Source organism: Astatotilapia calliptera, chromosome 5 (genome assembly GCF_964374335.1).
Source record: "Astatotilapia calliptera chromosome 5, fAstCal68.1, whole genome shotgun sequence".
Classification (NCBI taxonomy): domain Eukaryota; kingdom Metazoa; phylum Chordata; class Actinopteri; order Cichliformes; family Cichlidae; genus Astatotilapia; species Astatotilapia calliptera.
The window spans coordinates 24650526-24660536 of NC_137426.1; the positions used below are offsets into that span (position 1 = coordinate 24650526).

The 10011-nt window shown below is 37.9% G+C and overlaps 1 protein-coding gene across 1 annotated transcript; it reads right to left on the reverse strand.

Moving 5' to 3' along the window:
* Positions 1–1087: 1087 nt before the first annotated feature.
* LOC145428930 (uncharacterized) lies at positions 1088–9048 on the reverse strand. The gene is made up of 4 exons (XM_080301927.1): positions 8880–9048; positions 8399–8514; positions 5271–5492; positions 1088–2600 (listed from the first exon to the last, which is right to left on the reverse strand). The coding sequence occupies exons 1-4, from the start codon at positions 8998–9000 to the stop codon at positions 2580–2582; spliced, it is 480 nt and encodes a 159-aa protein (XP_080158053.1). The 5' UTR covers positions 9001–9048; the 3' UTR covers positions 1088–2579.
* Between the last annotated feature and the right edge of the window lie 963 nt (positions 9049–10011).

The window sequence follows — 10011 nt, forward strand, 5'->3', positions numbered from 1 at the left end:
TAGGCCAATCACATTCCAGCAACTCAATGCATTTAGGCATGTAGACACGGTCAAGATAACCTGAGCTGTTGAACCGAACGGCGGAATGGGGAAGAAAGGCTACTGAAGTGATTTCCAGCGTAGCATGGTTGTTGTTTGCAGAATGGCTGTCTGAGTTTCAGAAACTGCTGCTGACCTCCTGGGATTTTCCGCAGACAACCACCTCTAGGGTTTACAGAGAATGGTTTGAGCTGCTAGGAAAGGAACAGCAACGCAAATAACCACTTGTTCCAACCAGGATATAGGGCATCTTTGAATGAATATGTTAAAGCAGGTGGGATAAAGCAGCAGAAGACCACTCTCGTCAGCTAGGAACAGAAAACTGAAGTGACATTTTAACAGGCTCACCAAACTTGGAGAAGAGACGACTATGAAAAAAAAAAACTAAAATTAAAAAATATATATATCTAGATCTCAATCTAGTCGAGCACCTTTGGAATGTGGTGGAATGGGAGAGTGTGACGGAAGAGTGTGAGATGGGCAGGCAACATTACATCAATATACACCAGAACCATTGAACCTATTCAAGGAAGAATTAAGGGGAAAAAAGTGAGGTTCAACCTGTTACCAGCTAGGTGTAACTAATGAAATGGCCAGTGAGTGTGTATGATGACTATAGTTAAACTTGACTCCTAGGTTATCACACTTTAATATTCCAGAGTAATCAGCTTAAATCAGTAGATGCATAATCCCCGTACACTGGCAGTAAACAGCATTGAATGGAAAGATACTCAAATGTATATTTAGTCACAAAAACTATCCTATGTCCTCTGGAAATATTTTAAGACAAAAACGACTAAACAAAGATGCTAAAAAGTCATAAGATGGAATCATTGCGGTCGCATTTGTATACGCAAATATGCTTAGATTTTTTTAGGGGTTGAATACTGCATACTGCAAAAGTACATCTTTGGTGTGACGCACACACACACACACACACACACACACACACACACATATATTTGTGTGTGTGTGTGTGTGTGTGTGTGTGTGTGTGTGTGTGTGTGTGTGTAATACAATTCAACAATAATTCAATGATACTCGAAAAGATTTTCAAATTCTTTTTTTTATTGAATCATTAGAAAAATTACAAAAAGAAAAAGCTTAGTTGCACTTTTAACTGACAACAATGTGCAAATATACATTCATTTTTTATTTGCTTCATCTTTTTGCTTTTGTTGCTGGGTTTAATGACATCATCGTACAGCACCAATAACCATGATTTCCTAATATCTGCTTCATTGATTGCCATCAGCAAATCTAGCATTAACTGTTTTTTTTATCCATCACTGTATAATCTAGTTTCCTAAATTTAAAGATACAGTGCTTAACAAATGCTTTTAAAATTGATTAAGCAGTCATTGACGAAACAGAAAAACAAACATTATTTTAGAAATCCTGTCAAAAACCTACTTAAAATTAATGAATTCACTGACCTTAATTTGAGCCGGCACTAACAACTAATCTTTCTGTTGGTCTCTTTTTCTTTTAAGTGCTTTACTATTTTTTCTGAATTTTTGTAAAACAGCAAATTTGAAAATTCACGGATAACATGAATTACACTTTAGCATTATAAATATAATTTCAATTAAAACCCTTGTCCATAATGTTGGATTAACCATTACATTTAAGTATATACCACTACTGTTTAGAGTCATTAAGAAGAAACAAATAAGAAAATAAAAAATATTTTACCAGCTGACATACAAATTAATATTTTAATGCAATTGGCACATCCCTAATGGCAACACGTGTGTACCTACTTTTGAAGTTGTTCAGTTTTTCCCAGTGCAAATATGTCATCGTGAAAAAAATTAAATAAAATGCAGACATAAAAATAACAACCTGACAGCAGGTTCTTCATCATCTGATGGCTCAAGATATGACAGACTACCTGCATTTCACTAAACTGTTTTCAAACACATGAATTTAGAGCTCGATCAAAGATAGCAAAATGTAATGAGTATGATTTAAGGTACATATGGAGTCAAAATCTTAACATGTTTTGCAAAAGGGACAAATCCCTTTTTTAAGGTTTTTCCCCATTAAGAATTCAAAACACACCTAAACTTACTAAATAATGTTAATTAATCTAAGCATTTTCACCTTACTGAGAAATGCTAGAGCTTCCCAAAAGACAGCACTTAGAAAGACAATAAATAGACATGATTAGAGGCTACCCCACTGATTACTCAAAAGACTCTCCCTTAAGATCATGATGTAGTGAAGATCCGCTGGTATCATATTTTTATATTATTTGCCCTTTATTTATTAACCCATTCAGGGAGAGCATTTCAAGTAATACAATTATTTTACCACCACATATAAAGCCAAGAATCACTACATGGGCTCAGCCAAGCAGGAACTTCAATGAGAAAGTGTTCTGTTTTTTCCCCCCCCTTCTCTCTCATATAATAAACAGGCTTAGTGTGTGATAACATGTCTGCCTGTGTGATAACAAAACCCTGAACAGACATTTAAGAAATTAATACCCAGTTTGATTGTAGAGCTCTATGAGGTTGGTTTGGCTGGATTTAGTCTCAAACAGGTGCAACTTTGCCCTGAAAAGTAACAAAACACGCACAATGAAAAGACATGAATTTGTATATGTCACTGAAACATTTCAGATATTGCACAAAGTGTATAATACAACAATAATGGTCTTTTAATCATTTTTTGAACTGCAACTGAATCCAAAATTAAAGATGACTTAACTAAAATAAGACTGTGGTTCAGGTCAAAGACAGACTAAGAATGACCGACGGATTCGAAAATCATCTAAGATAAAAGTTCATTTCATGTTGTAAAAATGCTGCATAACAAGGTCATCTGCAATTTCCTGTAGAGTAAGTCAGTATAGCCTCAGTAACTTTGCCAAGTGCGTCAGGTTTAACAAGTTCAATCAGGACAAAGTGCAGTGTCCTTTTAATAAAACACTAGAAACATTTATACAAAAAGACTCTCTGACCCTTACTTTTCTCCTCTTCTGTAGAGCTTTGGTTACATACACTTATCATTTTAATTATTTGTTTGAACTGTTATTTTACCAGGGTGGAATATCTGTACTGCATACATCCCAAATACCTTAAAAAACCAAAAACAAAACAAGAATTAGGTGCACAAATTTATTTTGGATTTTCTCTAATCCACATAGGCCCAGAAGTGTGCATACAGGCTTAAATACACACACACACACACACACACACACACACACACACACACACACACACACACACAAATATTTGGTTAAATGTCCCTGTAGCAAGGTAGAATCAACAAGCTTCAAGTTTGAAGCCATCTGCCATCAGTCAGTTTTCTCTCATTTCAGATCTCTTTATTATGCTTTCTGACTACCGGTCATTCTCATCATCCATTACACATCTATTTATTCCTTAATCTGTATTCATTTGTTTTTCATTTTGGATTTTCTCTAATCTACAGAGTCAAAATTATGAAAATCTTTGAATAAGAGGTTTTAAAGGTTCAACAGTTTTGTTTCACTTGACAAAATTAAGACCTATTAACTTCTTGTTTTTGTAATCATGACTAAACTGATAGTTTCTCTTTGGCAGTATAAAAATGATTTGTTTGTCAGCACTTAGTGGATTGACCTATAAAATGGGAAAGTCCAAGGAAGGTAAGGTCTCTCTGAGCCATTCATAAACAACCGCTTATCCCAAAACCATCAATTCAAACACTTGTACGCAAGTACAGATTATTATTATTTTTAGTTTGTTGCCACTTTGTCAAGGTCTGGATGAAGACCCACACTCTCACTATCACATGAAAGGAAACTGACAGGATGACTGTCAACATAGCAGAGAAAGTTTACATCACCATCAACTGAGAGTACCAAGCTTGGACAAGCAAAATGCTTATTGGAGAAATGTTTTATGATCAGATGAGACTAAGACTGATCTATTTGGCCACAATGACGATTATTAGCCACTCCCTCGTGCTTTACTCTCGCGCTGCTCCGTGTGGCAAATCGAGTGCACCTCTCTGCATTTTGACCACGTGTCACAACAATTAAGAGCAGCGGTCCCCAACCTTTTTTGCCCCACGAACCGGTTTATGCCCGACAATATTTTCATGGACCGGCCTTTAAGGTGTCGCGGATAAATACAACAAAATTAAACTAGTACTGATACCGAAAAAAAGAAAATTTATTCATAACGCACGTGAAAAGACCCAGGAAAACCGAGTAAACGATAAAAACGATAACAAAATAACGCTGAAAACCGATAAAAACCCTGAAAACTATACACTTCACACCTGAGCCTCAACTCTCGCGGCTCGGTACCAAACGACTCACGGACCGGACCAGTCCGAGGCCCGGGGGTTGGGGACCGCTGATTAAGAGGACCCGAGGGAAGCTCGGAAAGCTAAGCAGAAGTTATTTGGAGAGGAGAGTGACTGCCATTGGTTGAAAAGAGAGGTAAAAAAAACTTCAGTGGTGTGGAAACATTATGGGTTCGCGAGTCAGACGTGGATCAAGTAGACATAGTGTGTAAACTTTGCTACAGTGTCGTAGCTGCACCACAGAGCAACACCGCAAAGTTCACTAAACATAGATGTTTACATTTTTCATTTATTTTTTATATTGCAAACATTTGCACTGTTATCAGTATTTGCACACTATTTTATATTATTTTTTGACAATCTTTAAAGTCATTATTCAATACATTGTTACTGTTAAATAAATATCGTCAAATAATCGAGATCTCAATTTCAGTGAAAATAATCGTGATTATCATTTTTGCCATAATCGAGCAGCCCTATATATATATATATATGAGCTTGTGTGGATTGGAGAAAATGTATGAGATGTATGCCTTACTGTGATTCCACCCTGGAAAAAGAGCAGTTCAAAGAAATCAATAAAAGCCCCAAATTACCATGGTATTCTTACTCATTACAAGTGTATTTACATAAACATATTGTTTAACCAATATTTGCAGTGGGACAATTGAAAGGCTACTTCAGCTGTCATTTTTTTCAGTGTTTGACCTCCAACCTTATTATGATTAACATCTAATACACAGAAAAATATATTTGGAAATCCCAAGATTCTTGAGTCATTGCATTAACAAAAAAAGAAGAAGAAAAGGTTTCGACACAGTCCATCCGGCAGCTTGTCATCAATACCCCAGTCAACCTTTTTTGGTTGAGGTTTACTGTCATATTTAGACTTAAATCTGAAGTGATCTGAATCTTAAAAGTTTACTTACCCATCCACCTTTCTCAGTGATCCATTTGCCCACCCGCCTGTTGAGGAATGAAGCCAAGGCTGTCTTGACATTCTCTTTCATCTCTGGGTATGAGTTTTTCAGATAAAGTCCAATAGCTGCTGAGGCCCGGATCAGCTGCATCTCTGGAGCAATGTCAGCTTTCTGAGCGACATGACTCTTACATAGGAGCTCCACGCCACGTTCAAATGCAGCCTCTGTAGCCTGGGGTGAGAGGAGGCGGTACTTTATAAGAAGCCGGAAAACAAACATCCTAATAACTCTGACCACATCCATCCATCTTCTTCAACTGACACCAATACTTTATCTCCTAAATTATCAGCATACAATAGAGCATATTATATTAACCTCCTAGGACCTGGCATCCACATATGTGGACATCACATTTAGGGTTGTCTAGACCAAAGTACAAAATTTTGCTTTACAAGGGCCTGATATCCACGTGCGAGGACATTATACTGCCACTGTTCTATTGAAATTTAAAACGAATGTCCTCATATGTGGATCTCATTTTTCTCAGAAACAAAAATCAGGTAAAAAAAAAAAAAAGTCTGGTAATACTTTGTTTCTACATTCATCAGGTGCCAATCAGCCCAAATAGCAAAGACAAATTAAAAATGCATGCCATGAAAGAGTTCGGGTCTAGTTTAGTTTACCTTGGGAGAATGTAACTGCATGTTTTGGGTATTTATCTTCATTCAATTGATTTTATTTAAAGGTGGCACACTTTGGAAATATGGGCGATCGTGGCTCAAGAATTGGCAGTTCGTCTTGTAACCGGAAGGTTGCCGGTTCGAGCCCCGGCTCGGACAATCTCGGTTGTTGTGTCCTTGGGCAAGACACTTCACCTACCGCCTACTGGTGTTGGCCAGAGGGGCCGATGGCGCGATATGGCAGCCTCGCCTATCAGTCTGCCCCAGGGCAGCTGTGGCTACAACTGTAGTTTGCCTCCACCAGTGAGTGAATGAATAGTGGAACTGTAAAGCACTTTGAGGTTTCTCGAAAAGCACTATATAAATGCAATCCATTATTATTAAGTGTTAATATAAAGTATGGTTTATTATTAACTACATTATTATATTTCCAGCTAGAGCTGGGCGATAGAACGATAACGATATGTATCGCGATATAACTTTTACTCGATAGGGAAATTAAGCTATCGCGATAGACCTCGCCGCTCTTGTCCTCTTAAAAAAAAAAAAAAAAAAAGGTCAGCCAATCCAAACTAAGTAGCGCAGAGCCGAACCAATCACAGCCGCAGCGTCACGTCGCCGAACCAATCACAGCCGCAGCGTCACGTCGCGTGACTTGTTACGTACAGCACAAGTGCCAAGCCGCACGTGTGTTTGTTTGGGAAGCAGCCAGCGGGTAATGGAGCCAGCGCGTAATGGAGGAAATGAGTGTGCCGACTAGAAAAATCAACCGAGCGTGACCGAAGAGAAAACAGATGATGGTTCCAACGCCGGAGAGATTGTCAAATGGAAGAGCCATAGAAGTTCCGTAGTGTGAAGGTATTTCGGCTATTTCAAGTCTGACAAAAAACAGAGTAGCGTGCACTGTAAATTGTGCCGAAAGCAAGTCTGGAAATACAATAAACTGGTGCATGCGTCACACTGTGCGCCACGTTATTGTTTCGGTGAAATGAATTTCTACAATACTGTTACTGTTAATTCTACTCTCTGCAGTGTTTAAATGCTTACATATACAGACAGTTACTGTCCCTCCACACATAAGACTCGGTTCTGCTTCTATGCCCCAGCTTTGTTTACTTTTTCCCACCGAGGCTTCTAGACTTCTGATTGGCCAACATTTCTGCACGGTTAGGAATCTAGCGCCACCTGCTGCTTTGGCATGTTCCTAGCAGCGTTTTTCTTCATTTCTGCCTTTATGTGTGGACGGGATTATTTTTTAAAACGAAAACGGAAAATCTCCGTTTTCAAAAATACCCGTGTACGTGTGGACGTAGCCTCAGTCTCTGACTGGAAGCGCTAATTCGTCATTCGGCTTTTGTCAGACTAAAGTAACTGTTAAAACTGTTTGAAAAGCTAAGCTATACAACAAGGAGAGATTGAGAATTTCCTTTTAGTTCTCAGTTTATTTGATATTGACAAAAGTTAGTCAGTTTTGTCTGTTATTCTGTAAAACAAACTAAGATTTATTTTTAGAATTAATATTTTGTTTCTAAGTGGAATTGACAATTTAGTCTGTTTCGTTTGTTCTATTTTGAAACTTAAACGCTTTAGCGGCTGCCTTTTGTGTAGTTTGCAATATTTGCCTTTATTTATCTGAAAAAGTCTCATGTTCCTTAAGTACATCTACCCTGTTGAACTTATTATGGGAAATAAATATTTAAATAAAAACAAGCTGCTGATTATTTCACATTTTACTTGTGAGCAACGGCACATTTAAATCTTACAAATATAGTTATTTGGCTTATATCGTGATAGATATCGTTATCGCCTGAAATGAAAAAACATATCGTGATATGAAAAAATCTCATATCGCCCAGCTCTATTTCCAGCTCATCTTTGTTAGTAGCTATTATATAAGCCATGCACTAACCAAACAGAGTGTTTGGTTAGTGCATGGCATGACATGACTGTCGTTTTTTTTTTTTTTTAAAGCAAATATCTTAGTGCACTGAACATGACAACAGCTAGTAGACTGCAGTCAACTACAGTCAAATGCCTCACAGGGGGCAGATCTCGATTTTGAGAAAAACCCAAACCTTAGAGGAACATTTTCAGCACCTTGTTGAATTCATGAAGAATTAAGAAGAATTGCTACTTCCTGGTCCAACCCCAAACTGCCTGGTGAGTGTTTTAGTTGCTCTCTAATTCTAAGAGAGCAACTAATTCTATCCATTTTTAAAATATTGTGTTTAATGTATTTCATGGTGACTCTGGTGATGATCTAACACCGAAATATATGGTTCAGAATCAAACTGGGACTTTAAGCTCTTCCCATTATCTAACATTATCTAGCTCAGCTGTTACAAAACCAAACTGGACACTGTAGATTTAGAAACTTAAAACAGTTTACAATCATCCTGCTGCTGTGTGAATAATGACAAAGAGGACATTAAATAAGGATGTGTTTTATGGGTTTACCTCTGTTGCTGCGGTTTTCTTCAGCTCATCTAATGCTTTTTTAAAATTGGGGTCCTTATTCAGGGTATCGGCGACAGCTCTCAGTTTATCAGCGATTATAACCGGGTCAAAATCGTCTTTAAAAACACAGAGAAGCACACGGTTAATACGTTTGTCATATTAACACTGACAGTCATCCTACGTTAGACCTGCTAACAACAAGCAATGGACGAAGACACTGAGATGAACTCCGTGGGGTATAAGAGGAAATAATAATATTAGACTAAAAATGCCAGACTCAAAACGTCTTCTTCATGTTTTAATATTATTTAATGTCTGCTAGGAGCGAATTTCGACTGCAGCAGAAATAAAACAAGGAAACACTTTAATGCCAACCATTCAAAAATGAAAGCGTTCAGAGTAAGCGTTTTAGCTTACTGTGGCTAGCTTACTCGGTTGGGTATAAGAAACGTTATATTTCACATACAAAAGCTGCACTAACCTGAACTGTCAGTCTCCAAATCACCATCTATCATACGGGGCCTCGCACTGTTTTCGTCGTTAAACAGCGATTCAATTATCTCGTTTGTTTGCCACTCTACAATTTTTTCATCCGGCGCCATGGCTATGACTAACTATAAGCAGCCGGAGGAGCAATAGTTGGCTAATTTCCGGTGTGCGCCACTCCCCTCTCACCATCCACGTATCCGTGAAAACACAGGATTAAAATAATACTATCCTGCTTATGCACAAAACACCTATTATATTTTTGTGCAAACAGGCTACATTAAACGTCAAATAATGAAGTCTGTCACGTTTTACATTCTTCCTGCATGTTGTCCCTAACAGAGTCTTCTGTTACAGACAACATTTTTCTTCAGGTTTTGAGGTTAACACTTCATCATTGCATTTGTCTGAACTTTTATTCGGTCACTTTGAATCTATTTAAAGGCGTACGGGAGTGGGATGGGCTGTACTGTGACGGTTGTGTTTTCTTCACTTTGAAAAATATTGCATCATTTCCTGGTGAAGAACTCAACCCTAACTAGCCTGAACCGAACAATACCCCACTCATAATTCAACGCTGAAATTAAACGTGTGAGAGTACTTCTATTTGGGCACCAAAAATCATTGGTGATGGAGATCCTTTATGGGGTGCTCAACAGGGTCGGCAGCAGACCATAGGAACTAAACAGATAACTAACTTTCTTGGATTGCAGATACAAAGCAGGAGAGTCTTGGTTTGAGGGTGGGTCAGTAAACTCACAAGATACTAGGCCGAGTATTTGTGAGTGCAATATCCTTGACATATTTCCTTCTCTTTTTTTCTCGTAATATCCGAGTAGGGTCATGCTTTTCATTATGAAACTGTTTGAACGAGAGTAACTTGCAGTTGAAGTGTATCTGCAGAAGTCCGGGTGACTTTACTGGCCTACACCCCGTCCATGCTCAAACACTCTTAAATTTCATCATAGTACCCCTAGAAATAACTATAGTGATAGCAATTATAATAATGTATTTTGATATTGTTTTCTAACATTTTCTTTTATTTCTCAACTTTTCTGTTAGAGTCGCTTCAGGTTTAAACAAGTTTTAATCCCCCGTGTTCCTGATATCATGATGTTACACTACAT

Bases quoted from the DNA above. Each gene is read 5' to 3' on its own strand.
- LOC145428930 (XM_080301927.1), bottom strand. From the start codon at position 9,000: ATGGCGCCGGATGAAAAAATTGTAGAGTGGCAAACAAACGAGATAATT. The intron at 5,493-8,398 runs GTAAACCCATAA...CTCTCACCCCAG, and splicing joins AGAAAACCGCAGCAACAGAG to GCTACAGAGGCTGCATTTGA. The intron at 2,601-5,270 runs GTAAGTAAACTT...GTTACTTTTCAG, and splicing joins TCACTGAGAAAGGTGGATGG to GGCAAAGTTGCACCTGTTTG.